This window comes from Rhinolophus sinicus, linkage group LG15, assembly GCF_036562045.2.
Source record: "Rhinolophus sinicus isolate RSC01 linkage group LG15, ASM3656204v1, whole genome shotgun sequence".
Lineage (NCBI taxonomy): Eukaryota > Metazoa > Chordata > Mammalia > Chiroptera > Rhinolophidae > Rhinolophus > Rhinolophus sinicus.
Window position 1 is genome coordinate 14506146 of NC_133764.1, and position 19946 is coordinate 14526091.

At 35.6% G+C, this 19946-nt stretch overlaps 1 protein-coding gene across 2 annotated transcripts in view; it reads right to left on the reverse strand.

Annotated features, from left to right (window-relative positions):
- PAFAH1B1 (platelet activating factor acetylhydrolase 1b regulatory subunit 1) overlaps positions 1–19946 on the reverse strand; it is a 62788-nt gene that overhangs the window by 18588 nt on the left and 24254 nt on the right. For both annotated transcript variants that reach the window (XM_074319925.1, XM_074319926.1), the window contains exon 2: positions 16000–16221. In XM_074319925.1, the coding sequence (XP_074176026.1) occupies positions 16000–16031 (32 nt within the window). In that variant the 5' untranslated portion in view covers positions 16032–16221. The remainder of the gene's footprint in view (positions 1–15999; positions 16222–19946) is intronic.

Genomic DNA, 19946 nt, shown 5'->3' on the forward strand with positions numbered 1-19946 from the left:
AATTTTTTTTTTGAGTCTTAAGTCCATTGTGATACAGATAGTTGTTTGCTTGGGATTTTCTTTAAAAAGTGATTTTAGCAATCACTTTAACCAGTGTTTTGTGTTTTCTTTCAGAGATAATCTACCTATAAACACATATCCCTGCATAGTCCAGAGATAATCAATACTTGTTTTTAAAATAAACTACGAGTACAGTACACTACGTATGTCTTACACCCAATGTCACATCCACTTACTTAATCTTAGCAATCATTCTTTATCAGATGTAAATCTGCCTTTTCTTTTATATTGTATTTCCATTATGGAAACATGCGTTTTTTTACTATTACAAACAATGCTGCTATGATTATCCTTATATAAATGTCAATGCTACTGCCTCACTAATGTTTTTGGAAATAAAAACACTCTAGTAATATCGTAGAATTGGTGGGATTAAGTTTTAATTCAATGGCACGTTAAAAATTAAACAAACAGTGGAGAAAGACAACAGGGCATTAGAGCAAACACTTCATGTTCCAGGCAATTATTAGCATAGCAAAGATTAAAATACAATAACTAGTGTAAGACAAGCTCAGCACATGGCTTTCCTGGATGGGGGGCTGAGGAAAGGTAAATTCTTACTATGATTGTGAGTCTGTGTGCTGCTCATATCACAGCCTGTTCCACTAATGATAACTTGATTCATTAACAAGAATCTTCTTTACACAGAGCCGAAATCTACTTCTTAATTTCCACCAAATAGTTCTACCTGGGCCTTCTAAAACAATACACAATAGGAAGGCAATGACTCTCTCAAAATATTCCATGAAATACTGTGTTGTCAAAGTCTGTAATATAAACCTTCAACACAAATAAATTTCCCTTTGGTTAGAATATCCCAAATAATAAGGGAAACAAGCTAAAAGACATCTATTTCTTAGCTTTATTTTCTTTTAATCTAAAAAACCAATAGCAAACAAACAATGGGGGAAATGTCAAGGATAAACGAATCATATATATAGTACTTGTAAATATTTAATGTTTCTACCTAGTTCCACTCCTACTTCAGGATCAAGTCCTAAGGCCTGAAACTGCCTGAACACACCGCACACAGCTTACAACTCTGAAGCTCATATAACAGATAACATGTATGTTACATATGCACAAATTGTAATGATTATAAATCTTAATGGATTTTTAAAAAATAGATAAATGGTGACACTTTTCCAGGTAAGAATATTAAAAGGAAAAAATGCAAAACGACTATTCCTTTTTCCTTATTAAAAAAAATTTCCAACACTTTGAGATTACTGCTAACCTTTCAACCTAGTTTCATACCATGTTCTTTGTCCATATGTTCACATCGCCATGTATGCCTATGCATGGCTTTTAATTAAGTAACTTAATCTGCTAATTTCATTCAACATGTTGTGAAAAATCTTTCCTTCTCAGTAAATATTCATTTATGACTTCACAGTTATTAATACTCAAACAATATTCCATTATATAAATGCACCCATTTTATTTACGCAATCATCTATTGCTAGATGCTTACTTAGGCTGTTTCTAATTTTTTTCCCATTTTAAACAATGTTGCAAATAAATATTCATATAGATAAGCCTTTCTCATATCTTTACATTTGAATCAAAAGACAATACAGACTGAATGTCTGTATCCCACACCACCCCAAAATCTTATGTTGAAACCTAATCCCTAATGTAACGGTATTTGGAGGTGGGGCTTTTGGGAGGTGATTACTCATTAATAAAAGAAACTATGAACCAGGAATCATGCTTCACCAGACACCGAATCTGCCAGTGCCTTGATCTTGAACTTCCTAGTCTCTAAAAGTGTCAGAAATAAACCTTTCTTGTTTATAAGCCACCCAATTTATGGCATTTTGTTATAGAGCCTGAACAGACTAAGACAAAAGTTACATACATTTTTTTTAGACATTTTGATAGCTACTGTCAAATTGCTTCCCAGAGTTGTACCAATTTATACTCCTACCAGTAGTTATGATTGTCATTCCTTTACAACATCTTTACTTTTCAAAACATTTGGGTTAGTATTTACTGACTAAAATAAAGAAATAATCGATACCTTTTGATTTTGCTCATGTAACTTTTATGAACATGGACTAGATGCTAAATTTTTAAGACCTCCGCAATCCAGCAGGTCCTTGAATACATCATTTCGTTATAACATGGATGAGATGTCAAAGGAACTTAACTCTTGTTTACACATCAATTAGCCTAAAGTAAAATTGGTTCTTCAGTTCCAGAACCTATCGATGATGTTAAATGAGGACTTCCTGTATTTCCAAATTCTATGTGGCTTAACCCAACATCTGTATTTTAAAAAGTTGTTGTGCGGCAAATATAATTAGAAAGACGTAGGTAATTCCAAATGTGCATAAAGCAGCACCTCAAATATTCACTGTCTCTTTTGATTCTAAACCCGTCCTGTTAAATTAGGTAGAAAAGTGTGGTACCTCTATATTATATATTAGCAGACTGATTTATCTAAGGTGAAAAAACTAGCAAGTAGTGAAATCTTAGGAAAACAATTCCAATTGTATTTTTTCATAAATGTGTTTAAAATGGACTTAAACTGCTCTTAAAAGAGCCCTATACACAAACCCTTGAAACGAAGAATGACTCAAACTTTTAACCACTAGGTTTGTTGTTTTTTTGTAACTTGACTAAATGTGGAAAATGGGAGAAAACAGTTGATTCGTGGTTTTTGATGGATCATAGTAACATTTACTAGGATAGGAAACACAGAAGAGGAAGAAGAAAAAGAGGTGAGACTATAATAAGCTAAGTTTTAAATCTTTTGACTTGAAGTAGCTTAAGATATTGAAATGAAGATATATGATAGAACAGGTAACTGGATATACAAGCTAGAGGCTTGAGAGAGATCTGACAAGAAGAGGATTTGGAAAAATTAGCAAACAGGTAGTAGTGCTTCAAACTATGTAAGTGGTGAAAGACACTTCAGAAGAAGGTATGCAATGGGAAGAAAAAAGGTGACTAGAAGGTAAATAACGAAAACTTGACAGATATCAATACTTAAGCTATTAGGTTGTATGACAATTATACTTCAATAAAAAAAATTTTTTTAAAAAAGAAGTTATCACAGTGAAGGACCCTAGTTAAGAGAATTGAGAAATGTCAGCAAGCCAATGGAGAAGGGAGTTTCAAAGAAATGAAAATGGATAACAGTGATAAAGATCTAAGAGAGGTCAAAATAAGTCTAAAAAAAAGTCCAAGCAATCTGGCTACTAAGAGGTCCATGTTGACTTTAGCAAGTGCATTTTTAGAATTTAAAGAAGTGTCAGTAGTCCATTCCACAATAAGGTGTCAATTGAGCACTATGAAATATTGAAGTTGGGAAGGAGCAGTGAGTTTTTAAAATATCAGTGATGGGATCTCCTTCTATCTAATAAAGGTAAAATATTTAATAACACCATGACATTTGAGAGTTTAGGAAAATAAAGGAGATATCACATGTCATTAATAATATAATACGGAACTACCAAAAGAACAAGATATACGTGCAAAAACAGAGAATAAATTAGAACTGAAGTTTAAATGAGTCTAATACCATGAGGGATAGTTGTACAACATACTGATAATTTACGAAGTCTACAACCCAGTCCCAGAAGAGTCTAGTCAATTCTATTTCCCAATCAAATACAATTTAGTCACACTTCTAGCCACAGGTCAGGTAAGTGATGATGACAAAGTCAAGCAACAGAAGTCTGTTTCCCTGGGACAGGTCATTCTGGCCCCGCCCCCATTGTCTCATCCTTCAATATCTAAGCCAACTATTGTTCCAGTGAATGTGGAACCTATAACTGAAGCATGGATACTACCACCCCTTAATGTAAGAATAAGACTGAATGATCTCTTAGTTCTAACAGCCTCAAGTGTGCTTCTGGGGTTTGCTACTAATTTCAGTTGTTGACCTAGAGTTGATTTTCATCAGTTTTATTAAGGATGGAAGACTTATAACTCTTTTGAAACAACTGGACCTCAAGGTACAAGTTTATAATAATCTCTCAAAGAAACTTCATATACTTGATTTAAAGTAACCAATTAAGCCCCAGGAGATAAAGAAAAGCAACCAATCAGGAAGATAAAAGAAAAATTCATGCAGAAGTATAATAGGTCATTCTGAGCAGACCAAAACCAGTAACCCTTATAGAATCAGAGAAAATGGTTTAAATCAAAAGAACTGAGATGAAGGATTTTTATCCATGAACAAACAGAACTAGACAGAGCTTAGGCTCACATGTGGAAAAGCACCACACTGAAAATGTCCACTGCTGTCCTTTGATACTATTACAATAACAAATAAGATTGCGTTCGTTTTCTAAACTATTCCAAGTTTATTAAAATGCCAGGATTAGATTTTAAGCATTTTGGCCAACTTCCTACACTGTCTTGTTTTTTCATTCCCCAGAATAATTCTGTAGCCATAACACAACACCATACCACTACCAACCCATATACACTTTCATTCTTATAAATGAAAATACAATTTTTAAAAATTAGTCTAAATGTTATGAACTGCCAAACGATGACAACTTTAAAAAGACTGTATATGACCAACATACGCTTGTATCAATAAAAGCAGAATACTTCAAAGTCCCCAACATCTCTCCCAAATTTTAACTGGAGCAGAGAGAATTACAGAGCATGCATTAGAGAAGACAGAGGTAGAAGCTGTTTTTCACAGGTAAAGAAACAGGCTCACAGAGCTTAACTGACTTTCTGGTTAGCAAGTGGTGCAGCTGGGAATCAAACCTTGTTCTCTTGTAGTCAAAATGATATTAGTGTTTTTCAAGCTGTGTACTCTAGTACTCTGAGGTTGAATAAAAGTGTTCTGGAATTCTATAAATATTTTAATTTCATTGCTTATATGAGGAGAAACAAGGGTAAATCAAAAGCTGACAAACAGATGTTTTCTTCTCAGGACCATTAAACAAGATACACTGAAAAAGGCTGATCTGATCTCACATATTCAGGGATTAGAATAGCAATGGAGATAAGGTACATCTCTCTACAAGGCTACCGCTGCCCAGTGAATCTGGGATGCCTGCAGGGTTATGAGGGCACATCATTAAAATAACTGAGGAACTGGCAGGATCAAGCATGGAAGTCCATGCCACCAGGAGTATACTGTTATCTGTAGTGCCCTGCACCAGAAGAAAACTCACACCAAAGGCTACACCATTTTTTAAAAAAACTATTCTTTCTTTTTCTTTTGAATTTTATTGGGGAATATTGGGGAACAGTGTGTATCTCCAGCGCCCATCAGTTCCAAGTTGTTGTCCTTCAATGTAGTTGTGGAGGGCGCAGCTCAGCTCCAAGTCCAGTCACCGTTTTCAATCTTAGTTGCAGGGGGCGCAACCCACCATCCCATGGAGGGAATCGAACCAGCAACCTTGCTGTTCAGAGTTCGCGCTCTAACCAACTGAGCCATCCTGCGGCCCCCCTCCGGAAGCTCAGCTTGTTGCCTTCAATCTAGTTGTGGAGGGCACAGCTCATTGGCCCATGTGAGAATCAAACCTGCAACCCTGTTGTTCAGAGCTCTTGCTCTTACCAACTGAGCCATCCGGCTGCCCCAAGGCAACACCATCTTAGACTAACACCAAGATGAACTCCACAGTCCTGGAGAAGGTGTGAATAAAGTTCATTTTAAGCAGAGATACTACTGAGTGTCATTCATTCTAAAAGCTGCTGCCACATAGGTAACATGACTTCTTAAATATGCAACAATTACACACTGAGTCTTTGGGGGAAAAGTAGCACAGATGAGCTCCTGGCCATAGGTCTTACACCTTTCCAACCGAATATGCCCTGACAAAGGGTTGTTACAATGATCATCCTTCACCATCACAACTGAAGATACCAACTTCCAAAGGGGAGTCCAGGATGCAATTGCTATGAGTCTTGGGACAAGTACAAGCACAGTAAGACGTCACAACGAGATTATCCTGTCAGTGACAAGGAAAACTAGAATGAAATTTAGGCGAGCGAGTCAGAATGCATGGACCCTCATCCTCACCATTAAGCAGAACAGATGCCTGGTATACGAGCCTCTCAGTTACTGTTTCTCATCAGCAGATATCTGGGTCTGAGGTAGAATGTATTCCTCACTCTCCACACCAGAGCAAAAACAAAACCTATCTACCCAGTAAGTAAAAACACTGTTGGAGTTTTCTAAAACAGCAAACCAAAAAAGTGAACACAAAAAAATGCATTATTGGGGCCGGCCTGGTGGCTCAGGTGGTTAGAGTTCCATGCTCCTAACTCCAAAGGCTGCCAGTTCGATTCCCACATGGGCCAGTGGGCTCTCAACCACAAGGTTGTCAGTTCAACTCCTGGAGTCCTGCAAGGGATGGTGGGCAGCGCCCCCTGTAACTAAGATTGAACACGGCACCTTGAGCTGAGCTGCCTCCCGGATGGCTCAGTTGGTTGGAGTGTGTCCTCTCAACCACAAGGTTGCCGGTTCGAGTCCCGCAAGGGATGGTGGGCTATGCCCCCTGCAACTAGAAACGGGAACTGGATCTGGAGCTGAGCTGCGCCCTCCACAACTAAGACTGAAAGGACAACAACTTGACTTGGAAAAAAGGCCTAGAAGTACAGGCTGTTCCCCAATAAAGTCCTGTTCCCCTCCCCCAATAAAATCTTAAAAAAAAAAAAGCATTATTATTCATTCTCATAGTGAGACAAAATTTTTTGAGTCATGAAACCACAAAGCAGTTGGCACCACTGAACAGTTCCGTTTTGATCCCCGCCCTTTATTTATGTTTTCTTCTTTACCCTCTTAACCTGTTAAGAGAGTTGGCATGGCCTAATGTAATTCAGAGGTCAGCAATGTCTCCAGAGGGGGACATTTTGCCTTGTTCCTCAGTACAACTTGCAACTTTTAAAACATATTTTCCCTCCAATTTTAATACGTTTATAATAATTATAAGACATTTATTTTATTTAACTGTGAGATCCATTTAGAATATAGTAAAAAATTATTTTGTATACTTAAGAAACCCATAAGGAAAAGTCAGGCTGTACAACATGAAGAACAGCCAGTATAAATAATTGTCATGTATTGACAACTCTGAAACATTTACATTTTTTAAATGTAAAGCAAAACAAGGAAGGAGAAAGGGATGAGTGTCTGTTATATGAGGTGTTGTTGTTCTTAATATTAGACTTGTTAAAACAATAAGCCCGTAAACAAATACTTCATTTGTGAATTTGAACCCAAATTATGAAATTGCTGATGGTCTCAAAAAATATATTTAACATTTATTGACATCATTGTAGGCATCCTTAAAGATAATTAAAATATTGTCATCGAGGTCAAGATTGCTGACTTTCTGTGGAACTCATAGAAAGCCCTTTTATTGTGCCGTATCACATTTCATTTCGCTACAGGACTTGACCGTATTCTGGAGGATTGTATTAGAAGAGGATTGTTACAGAAGAGGAAGGCAATGCCACAAATGCCAATCAGGAAGTTGAGAAAGTTAGTTATATATGTTAAGTAGATCCTATTTCAAATACGAGGTTGGAAGTCAGCTGAGGGCTGGGATTCAATTAGGTATTTGAGAGTGATGAAACGGGATGAGGAACAAGAAAATGATTCATCAGGCAACACTGGAATGACAGCCACATATTAGGACTTGACGCATACTAATTCTAAAAATATAAATTCATTATTAGTAGTATTGTAGATTATTGACTATCCTACTGTTCAATGCAGGGTAAAAACTGCTCCATCAACAAATGGATCCTATATTTAGCCAGGTAATTCTGGAGATAGTTATTACAATATGGCCTGATTTTACGGGATCTTCACTTTTATTCTTTAGGGCTTGACTTAAAATGTGATGATCTTCCTTTACTGAGTTGCTATCCCATCTAATCTGCTTGTAGGCTTCTGAGAAATAGGTCTTTTTAAAACACCACTTTCACTAAAATTGTTTTTTGCCATGCTTGTCCATAACCTGTTCCTGTTCTGTCTTTTCAGCCATTTAGCTCATTTAATCTTGTTCCCAATATTTATATCTATTATTTAGATAGACTGCTTTGGGAACCATTTAAAATGATAGTACTGATATAGGCATCCTTGTCTTACTCTCGACATCAATGTTCTTGACATTCTTTCTAGTGTTTTACCATTATCTGTTACATTTGGTTGAAGGTTTGAGAGGTTTATTTTTTAAATGTTAACGATAAGATCCTTTTTTAATCTTAATGAAGACCTTTCCTGGTTAAGGAATGTTTTAAAATAAAAAATGTTGAAGAATTTGATCAAGTATACATTGAGATCTTCGTCATATACTATTCTTTCCCTTTCTCTCCTTCAGTCCCCTGTCTATAATGCCACTTTTTCTTTTTTCTTTAAGGCCCAATTCACATCTTGCCTTCATAAAAAGATTCTTCTATTGAATTTCATTTTCTTTTTTTCTTTAGGCTTTACACACGTCAGTAACTTTGGTTTTGTTCCTCAAATAGATTTACAATTTCCTCGAAGAAAAGGGACCATAACCTGACCCTCTTTTATATTCTTTAGTGTGAAGCTGGGAAATATGAGGTGTGATCAAACAATATGGTGAATGTTTAAATTAAAAAAAAATTTTATTACAGTAAAAGACACATTGCCATTAATCCCCCGCACTTTGAACACACTTATCCCATCATTCTTGCCACTTTCTGAAGCAGTTCTGGAAGTCTCTTTTGGGAGCGTCTTTAGTTACGCTGTTGTGGCTGCCTCGATGTCCTTAATTGATTCAAAACATTTACCTTTCATAGTCATTTAGACTTTGAGATAGAGCCAGAAGTGGCATGGTGCCAGATCCAGTGAGTAAGGTGGATGAGGACACACTGTCATGTTTTTATTTGACAGAAATTGCCATATACCAGAAGCAATGTGTGACAGGAAGCATTGTCATGAAGTAGGGTGGTTTATGGCACACTTTAAAACACACTTTCTCTCAACCGTAGCTCACACCCGACTGACTGCACCCAACAAGTTGAAACTTGTCACACACTGTTACTAAGGTTCGATCTGCCGCTTCCCATATTGAACATCCCTGCCTTTCCCTTCGATGGCACTCTGCAGCAGCATTCACTGTATTTTGTGATCACAATGGAAAGGCTCCATGTCACACATCACTTCTGGTACGGAAATTTCTGTCAAATAAAAACATTACGGTGTGCTCTCATCCACTTTATTCACTAGATCTGGCACTGTGCAACTCTTCTCTGGCTCTTCCCCAAAGTCAAAATGACCATGAAAGGTAAACGTTTTGAATCGATTCAAGACATTGAGGCAGCCACGACAGCACAACTAAAGACACGCACAAAAGACGACTTCCAGAACTGCTTCAGAAAGTGGCAAGAACAATGGAATAAATGTGTTTGAAGCGAGGGGATGTATTTTGAGGGGGGGTTAATGGCCATGTGTTTTTTACTGTAATAAGTTTTTTAAATTTAAACATTCACTATATTTTTTTTTATCACACCTCATATAATAAGGCCTATCTAGTCTTTTTTGTTCTTACTGCATTGGCTAGAATCTCCAAATACAAGTTTTAATGGTAGCAGAAACATAGGAACTCTGAACCTGTTCTTGTCTTTAATGGGAATGCACCTAATAGTTCTAAATGTTTGCTGTAAACTTCTGGCAGACCCTTAATCAAGTTAAAAAAATATCCTATTTGTTTTCTAGGAAAATCTTAACAATCAGGAATGGGTATTAAAAATAGGATTTCTGCATATTTTGGATGGGTTATCGTTTTTCCATTTATTAACATATTAATTACATCAATAGGTTTCTTAATGTTGAGAATTATACTTGGCCATAATTAACTTTTTTCACTGTTATATTGTATCTTTATATCTGTGTTCATATTAAATATTAGCTTGTAATGTTCTTCATTATTTTACTCTTGCCTAGTGTTGTTATCAGGTTTATTCTAGCCTCATAAAATGAGATCCTAAGTTTTCCACCTCTATGTTCTTTAAGAGACCATATAATTTGGGGAGTTACTGGTCCTTAAAGACTAAAGAGCATTAAGAGTCTAGTTCATTTTAAGTTGCCTTTCTCATTACTATATTGTTCATTTGTGTCTTTTCTCTTTATTAATCAGTTTTGTCTATTTTATGGTCTTTTAAAAAAGCTAGTACTTAATTTTACCAATGAAGTTTAACATGTTATATTTTCTGTTTTATTTAGTATTAATTCCTTCCCTCTGCTTCCTTTGGGCTTATTCTGTTTTTATCCTTCAATTTAATGTGTATTTCATTTCTGATCTTTGGTTTTTAAAATATATTCATTAAAGACTATCTAATTTTCTGTATGTGGTGTTGGCTACATCCCACAGGACTTTGTTAGGAGTACCCTCAGTATTACTGCTTCCTTTACTTCCTAAGTTTCATTTCGACCTTTTAACTCCAGTTATTTAGAAGTACATTTTTAGATGTTCATGTGGATAGGTTTCTCGTAGCTTTATTTTTGCTATTAATTTTTATTTTTATTGCATTATGGTCAAGCAATGAGGCCTTCTGCTTTTTTGGAATTTGAGATTTTTCTTTGCAGCCCACTGAGCGACATTTTCCCCCCTTAATACTTACATAACTGAGTGAGGAAAATGTATAACCTAAGAATTGTTCACCTAACTTTTTACTTGACACTTATTTATGGGAGCAAGTGAAAAATTATTTCCTAGCATGCAAAGATTCAGGGAGATACATTTATGAGCCCATCTTGAAAAAGGTACATAATGACAAAATCCACCCAACTAACCGAGTAATCAAAGTAAGAATACAAGAGTGGTCCAAATTCATCATTAAATATGTGTAGTATGTCAATTATACTTCAATAAAGCTGTTAAAAAAATACAAGAATGGGAAAGTTGTGGCACAAAAGAATTAGGTTTGAGCAACCCCTCATTTGCACTCAAGGAGAGTGCAAATATCATCAACCAGGATAACATAAAAATAAGACTTTCTTTATCTTTCATGGGGGGAGATCAATGGGTAAAATTTGATAAACAAATAGAGGTCCAAATTTATTTTGTTAAAAGTAACTATTAGATGAACTAACAACAGATAATACTACTTCCAAATTCACAGAAAGGGTGACAAACAAATATTAAAAACAGGTTGTAAAGTACAATTCTATTTTATAATCTTAAGAAAAAATATTCACGAAATTTTTGTAAATATATGAAAAATATCTGGAAAGATAATAACAAACAGAGGTAATGTTGGCCAGCTTTGCAAAGCGGGACTGAGAAACCGAGGAAGGGATAATGTTTACATTCTGATTTGTATTAATTTTGGTAATTGAATTCTGTTTAATGAATCAACTTAAATTAGAAAACTGGTTCTGCCTCCATTACTAGTCATGAAACTGGATAATTTTTATTTCCCCAATCTTCGATTTATCTATAAAATAAAGATATCTGTGCTATCCACATAAATGTTTTTTATATTATTCATGTTTGTATACCTTAAAGTAGTAAGAACACAGAAGGCAGGCAACATTCATTTAATTATTTGAACCACATTTAGTAGTACTGCTCAAATTACCTGTTTCAAGTATGTAAAAATTTTCACTTCTTCCCCAAAAATATCTAAAAGAATTTTATAGGCTAATTGCTACTGGTATCTAACCTATTAAAAATGCTAAAATGTTATAAAGGCAAATTAAGGTGTCAGACTTTATCTTACTTGTAAGAGGTACATAAACATTTATTTCTTTTTAGCATAGTAAATATATATTTATATTATTTTCAAAAATAGGAGAAAAAGCAAGAACCTTCATTTTATTTCCTTACTAAAAACTAGAAGATACTAAATCTATTCCCCTTTACATTTAGATCAATAAGACAAATGTTCATTACTTGAGCCCTTTTAAGTCCATTCTTATCTAAAATTCTCTACAAATTCAGCCACCTGAAATTAGGTTCTCCCTTTCTCAACTGATTTTTATCCAAATGAAAAGCTCTATTTTTGGCCATAATATTTAAATATTCATCCTGAGTATGATGGTAAAAAGCATGATTTGCAGTCAGGTCACATAAGGCATCTAGAAGAAAAAGACCTGAATTGACTTAGAAACAAGAATGATTAAAAACGAGATATACCTTCAATAATATGCAGTTATTATTAGGTTGGTGCAAAAGTAACTGCGGTTTTTGCAATTATTTTTAACCTTTTAAACCACAATTACTTTTGCACCAACCTAATAATTACAATGTCATTTATAATTACAAAATAGTGGGAACTACATAAATGTTCAAATATAGGAGAATGGCTGAGGAAATAATGGTATACACACAGTGGAGTACTATCCAGCTGTTGAAAGAAAAAAAAGGAGGAGGATCTTTATGAAGTGATATGCAGTGAGTTCCAGGAGATACTGCTAAACAAAAATGAGCAAAGCGCATAAGAGCACATATAGTATGCTACCTTTTATTTAAGAAAGGAGGAACAAGAAAACATACATACATCTCTCTTATTTTTATAAAACAATGAGGCTGGTTCTTACCAGGGATAAGGGTGGTAACTTAGAAGGGATTCAGAAGAGAGTAACACTTCTGAGTATACATTTTTGTATCATCTTCTACATATTCAAAATATTATATTAATACAGATGGGAAAGGGGATGCAGAAAACTGAAAAGCTAGAACAGATGAACCCAAATGTATCTCAAATAAATAATATAACCACATGAAGAGGGAAAAATACAAAACTAATCCAAGCAACTTACAAATAGCACCGTAAACCCTCACTTAATGTCATCAATAGGTTCTTGGAACTGCAGTGAAATGACAGATAATGAAACCAATTTTACCATAGGCTAACTGATATAAAACAAGAGTTAAGTTTCTATGGCATTTCATCAAAATTGTAATGAAATGACATTGAACGAAACATTATTTGAGGACCTGCTGTATTTGATTATATACTCTGCTTTGGGCAGGGTGGATAGGGAGAGAACTGCATACAAATTCTGAACCCTTTCCAGGAGGTTTGTTTTATGAAGTGGTATGAGCATAACAATTCTAAAACTATTTTAGAAGTATTATAGACTTGAGCAAATGAGTCAACATACTGATATTGTTGCAAGACAGGATCTCACTATAGAAGATGAGATACAAATAAGGCAGAGAAGAAGACAAGAAAGAACCGTGTAGGAATAGACTGGAATTAAAATATAGCCTAACGATTTCTAAAATAAGTATGTGCACGTGTATACGTGTATCAGTGGTTCTCAACTGGAGATTTTGCACCCCAGAAGACAGTGGCAACATCTGGAGACATTCCCCCCCCAATTCAAGTTGTTGTCCTTTCAATCCTAGTTGTGGAGGGCGCAGCTCAGCTCCAGGTCCAGTTGCCTTTGCCGTTGCTAGCTGCAGGGGGCACAGCCCACCATCCCTTGCGGGAGTCCGGGAGCTCAGCGGCAGCTCAGCTCAAGGTACCGTGTTCAATCTTAGTTGCTGGGGGCACGGCCCACCATCCCTTGTGGGACTCGAGTTGTCGAACCGGCAACCTTGTGGTTGAGAGCCCACTGGCCCATGTGGGAATCAAACCGGCAGCCTTAGGAGTTAGGAGCATGGAGCTCTAACTGCCTGAGCCACCGGGCCGGCCCCCTCTGGAGACATTTTTGATTGTGGCATCTATGGGTAGAGGCCAGGGATGCTGCTAAACAACCAACAGTGTACAGGTCACCTCCCATAGCAAAGAATTATTTAGCCCAAAATGTCAACAGTGCCAAGACTGAGAAACCTGAGTACAGATGTACACCAGGGTGTCACTGTATAGGTGGTTACACATACTTAAGTTTCCTGGTTCTGTCTATGTAAAGGGCCCAGAAGCAAAAATAACCTAGTAGTAATAAGTACACTTACTGCCCATATCTTGATCTTTAACACCATTCCCCACTAAGAGGAACCAGGGCTTTTTGGGGCAATGGCTGATTCTAGGGCTAAGGCAGGATTGGTACAATAAGCCTGGAACATCTTGTTATTCCAGAAAGAAGTGCACATACAAAAATTAGGGGCACATTTAAGAGTCAACTAAAGAGCCTCTCCAATGGGATAATCTGGGACAATTCAAGCATCAAAACAGTGAAAATAGTAATAAATGATGAAACTATTGAAAATATAAGAACCCATGAGGTCATACCAATAATGAAAAGACAAGTAAACAAAAAGGAGGACAAGGTCCCTTGATTACAGTAAAATGCTGAGTGCTGACTAGCAAATGTGGAAATAATAAGAGCGTTGAAAAGTCATTACTTTGCAACCACCTAAGGGAGGAAATATTGATGGAAATGTTTACATAGTCTTAAAGTGTCTTCCCACTTATTTGTTGAAAAGAAAATAATAATAACTACACAGTGGAGAAATCAGGCATCTTGACTGAGGGATCAAAATTAACATCATCATTGAAGAGCAGATGAACATTATGTGTCTTTAGATATGATATACTGAAAATAATTTAAAAACTACTTATGCAGTATTCTGGCTAAGAATGCATAACCTGAATCTAATCATGAGGAAACAAATTCAAGTTAGACAAATGCAAAATGAAGTACACACTATTAAAAAAAAAAAGTGGGGGAAGGGAACTATTCTTCAAAAATATCAATGTCGGGGCGGCCAGTTAGTTCAGTTGGTTAGAGTGAGGTGCTCTTAACAACAAGGTTGCCTGTTCGATCCCCACATGGGCCCTTGTTAGCTGCGCCCTCCACAACTAGATTGAAACAACTATTTGATTTGGAGCTGATGGGTCCTGGAAAAACACACTTAAATAAATACAAGTTTTAAAAATAAATAAATAAATAAATAAAGCTTTGCTAAATAAAGCGAATCCTTTAAAAAAACACATCAATGTCATAAAAGACAAAGAAAGGTTGAGGACATGTTCCAAATTAAATGAGACTAAAGAGACACAACAACTGAACATAATACCTTATGGTGCACTAGAGAGGATTTAACAAATGCTGTAAAGGACATGACTGGGTCAATTGACAAAGTTGGAATATGAAGGTGAATTAAATAAATGTATTATTTTAATGTTAAATTTACTGAAATTGCTAATTGTATTGTAGTTTTATAAAAGAATATCCTTATAGGACTCCACAGTGAAGTGTCTGGGAGAAAGCTCCTTGATGTATGCAACTTATTCTCAAATGGTTTAGGAAAACAATATCGCATGTGTGTACATGTACACATATAGCTACAACGTGCAAATGAGAAAGCAAATGGTAAAAACTGTTAATAAAAGGTGAACCTGGATAAAATGTATATTAAATATTCTTTGTACTAATCAGACAAATCTATAAATGTGAAACTATTTCTAAATAAAGTTTTCAAAAAAGCCACAGAACACAAAACTAATTTTTTCCCCACTGTATTCTTCACCTACAAAAATAGAATGCTGTAAAATATGGGATGCTGTAAGATACCACATAATAGCAGTGGTCAAATCATTTTCATGCCTCTCTTTAATGCATTTGCATTAATTATTATGTTAGCTACCTCATAAAGTCCAAACACTGTAACAGCCATTGGATGATAGAAAGTACAGTAAGGCAAAGGCAAACAAAGCCTTAGTAGTAACAACAAAAAAGCTTTCATTTTTCTAATACATGGATTACAGACAAAAAAATTTAGAAGAGCTCTGAAGCACCTATCTTCCAACTGAACATAATATATTTAAGACAAGCTTAGGATAAAACTTATTTCAACTAACTTGTTTTGCTTTAAACTTACACACAATAAGATCACAAGGGTAAATAATGCTATACCAAAGTTAAGACCCAGTTTTAAAATCAGACCAACGGCCCAAACCAATTCTTGAATACTCATAACAATAGCTGATTAATGAGAATAGACACCCCCCCCCACCCAAAGCTGTACTTTAATTTACTACTTTGGTCCTTTATGAGAGAATTTAAAACACACACAAAACAGAGAAACTTACAGTTCATCTCGTTGTCTCTGGGACAGCACCATTTTGGCTGTAATGTCAAGCTTATCTGATATAGTGGTATGTCCCCTCCTTTGGGAAATCAAAAGGCTTTGTGATCCCTGGATTTATAGTTAAATACGCCACTGAGTGGCTTCCACGCAAGGGCAGATGATTCTTTTACAAATGAATTCAACGAGTAACCAGGAGATATTCAACAAGTAAGGTTCATTCCACCTAAGGAGAAAGAGAGAGAAAAAAGATTATTTCTTTCACTTAGAATTTAAGCTACTACTAAATTATTACTTGCGGTACACACTTTCAAAGATGGTTATTGGGATACTAATATGAATATCAGCTATTTTCAACCTATTTAAAATTATCTTTAATCGTTTACAGCACTATTTTAAAATGTACTCACTCCCTACCATGTCACCTGCTATACATTGATACTAATTCCATTAAATTTCAAACATTAACATGACTTCCCTAGAAGACTGTCATTCTCCCTTAAAGACAAAAAAAAAAATCACATTTCTAATTTACAAAAAAGGTATAATCTTAAAAGCATGACAGATAGGGGTTTGATAAACTGTCCACAAGCCAAAAGGTACCAACCATAACTGAAGTCATCTTCAAGATGAAATATTAGTCACCAATAATCTTAGAATAGCTGGTATTACTTATAATGCAAGTAAACTATTTGGCAACCTAATGTTCTCTTAACCAACGCACTTACCAAGAAATAATTGACTATTATTTCAATTTACTGTGTCCTTTAGAAGCAGGTCTTCTAAAAATAAAAAGTGAATGAACTAACAGATTCTATGATAGTAATCTAATTCTTTAACCTAGTTTTTAGGGAGCATTACTTAATACCTCAGAGCCCTTTATTTATACCTATAACACTATAAGATTAATTTCTGTACAGTATCTAAAAAGTATCGTGATCAGCTCAATGAGAGTAAAGGTAGGTAAAAATAAGCAAAATCTAGCTTTCTTAAAGAATTATTCTTAAAAAAAAATTATTCTTCAAAGTTCCTATTTTACAAAAAAATTGTTGTGTCATCACATTGCACAAAAATAGACAGAATTTCCACTGTAGTTAGGAAATACATGAGATAATCTTACTTAAAATGCAGACTACTGGTTTATATAAAACTCAATTGGAAGGGACACTTCAAAGAAATACGAAATCATCCTCCAAATGAAATAAGCACTTAACGAAGGGCCTATGGAACCACCTATCAAGAGACACAACATGGACAGAGGTGACAAAGAGCATTTAGTACCTTTTTCATGTCACACCAGGCACTATTCCAAGCACTGAGGATACAGCGGTGAATAAGCCAATCCAGGTAAAATGAAAGACTCTGGTTTTAAAAATGAACTGAGGGGCGGGGGAGGGAATAAAAAAAAAAAAAAAAAAAAAGAACTGAGTCAAAAAGTGAGTGCCCAATGGCAGGTGCTGATTTTAATGGAGATCCCTCTCCATTGAGCAATTCTAGTAAATGTTAATCAGGGCTTTATTTTATGATTTTTAATGACTCTTCTGACCTGGAGGCCAGCTAGCTCAAAATGACAGCTGAAAACTGTCATATCACTATGTCTACATCTAGAGAACTATGACTGTCAGTAATAAATAGGCGAATGAGAACCAAACACAATGGACAACCCAGAAAACCACCCTTGGTATTTAACAACTCTTAATTATTTAAGCCTCACTTTTCTAAGTCTTAGTTATCACCAAGCCAAAGCACATAGAGTCTCATACACTCTTGACAAAGGTCACAGAAGGGACAGGATTACCTGAGGTGGGACTATCTGAACTGTCTACAGGTTTCTATTATCTGGGATGAAGGCAATACACTGACAAGAGAATTAATCATATAAGCAAACTGAAAAAGGAACATGGCAAAAATCCCTGTTTTAATCAGGAAAAAATCCAATATTTTATGTGCGTTACAAGGTCTAATTTAATTATGGAGAGACTGCCTCTAGCCAAAAAAGAAAATCAATGTATAACAACAATAGTACTGGAATACTAGGGATGATAAAACCAAGACATAAACAAATTAGTGACTGCACAGTACACTGGTATACTGCATAAGTTAATTTATTCATTCACCAATCATTTCCAAAACATTTACTGTGTATGTGCCAGGACCAGGTTTAATGAAGAAAAAGACTTGGTCTTTACACTCAAGAAGTTAAAGAGTCTACTGAAGAGTCATTGAAACAGGCAATTGAAACAGTGTGAAAGTGTGACAAGTGTTACCACATGGGGGGGCGACGACACCAGATGAAGCTGAGGAGGTTAGCAGGGGCTTGATCACAAAACAAGCTCAGGTCTTTACAATTTATCCCAGAGGTAATGGGGAGTCATTAGATAACGTTTTTTAGAAAAATCACTCTCACTTTTATAGTGAAGCACCAGAAAGACTGCAAAGGAAGCGAGACCAGATAGGAGACTTGTAGTAACGATGAGGATTCACACTAGCACAGCAGCAGTAAATGAAGACAATTAGATGAATTTATTTACCAGACAAATCTTACAGGGTTGGTGCTTAGATGTGGGCAGCAAGAAAGAGAGAAAGAAAGATCAGTCAAGGGTACCTTGCAGAGATTTCTGGCTTAGAACTAAATTGAACAGGAAACTCTTATGTGTGAGCGAGATGAGGAAAGTGCATGTATCATTCCATTTTAGATACGTTGATTTCAAGGTGCCTGTGAGATTTCTAGTAGGAAGTTGTACAAATAAGTCAGCTCTAAAGAGAACCACCCTACCAAAAAGAAACAAAAGGTTTGAGATGGTATAATTGTAGCCATGACAATGGGTGAGGTGATACATGGAGAATGTGTAGAGCAAGATGAACAGAGGGCCTAAACTAGAGTTGGAAGAGCAACACCAACAATAAAAAAAAAAAAAAGTCTACAATTGAGGCTGAGAGAAAGCAGTTAAAGAGGTAAAAGTAACAACAGGAGAGAGTATGTCACAGAAGCCAAAGAAGTAGGAGAGGAATCAAAATATCCAAAGTTATCCATTATTTATTTGGCAAAATGATGTCTGAAATGGGTCTGCTCTCTAAAGCACTCACTGATGACAGTGGTTTCAGTAACATGGTAGCCACATGGTTTAACATGGCAAAAACCATATTTAAATGAGTACAAAGAGGTGAAGTAAAGATGGTACCATAAAGAAATATCTTAGGAATAGATGAAAATGTTGAGAAGCTGTTTTGGGTTTTTTTTCCTTCAACCAAGTGAGATGCTTAAATGCTAACGGTGGAGAAAAAGAAAAAAAAGACAGAGGAGAACTAAAGAAAGGAATGAAGAATTTTAGTATCACTATTTTCACCCCATAATCAACCAAAGGCAAAAAGACAACCAGATATGATCTATCTCTTGACAGAATTACACTACACCACCTATAAAGCATTCTTGTCATAAAATCAATCTGAAACTGTTCAAGTCTCTGGCTCCAACTATCAATTTGCAACAAGTATAGAGGGCAGAAGAATATGTTAAAAACACCATCAGGATATAATCAGACTGTGAAAAGCCCTATAAAATAAATGACCTAATTTCTTCAAATTAATTCCAAGGAAAGAAAAAGTTGGAAAGGGAAACCTATAGATTAAGAAAGACAAATGACATATCAACCAATTGCAATGTATAGACCTTATTTAGAGCTGGATTTTAAAAATTTGATTATAAATAAACAATTGTTTGCAAAATAAATCAATGAATAAACACCTGGGGAAATCTGAACACTGACTAGATGTCTCATGATATTAAAGAATTGAATTTTTTCAAGAGTGATGATAGTATTGTGGTTATTTTACACAATGAAAAACATATCAGTTAAAAATGTCTGGGATTTGCTTCAAAAATTTTGGAAAGAGAGGATAGGGGGAGATAATATAAAACAAGACTGGCCTTGAGTTGTTAACTGTTGAAGC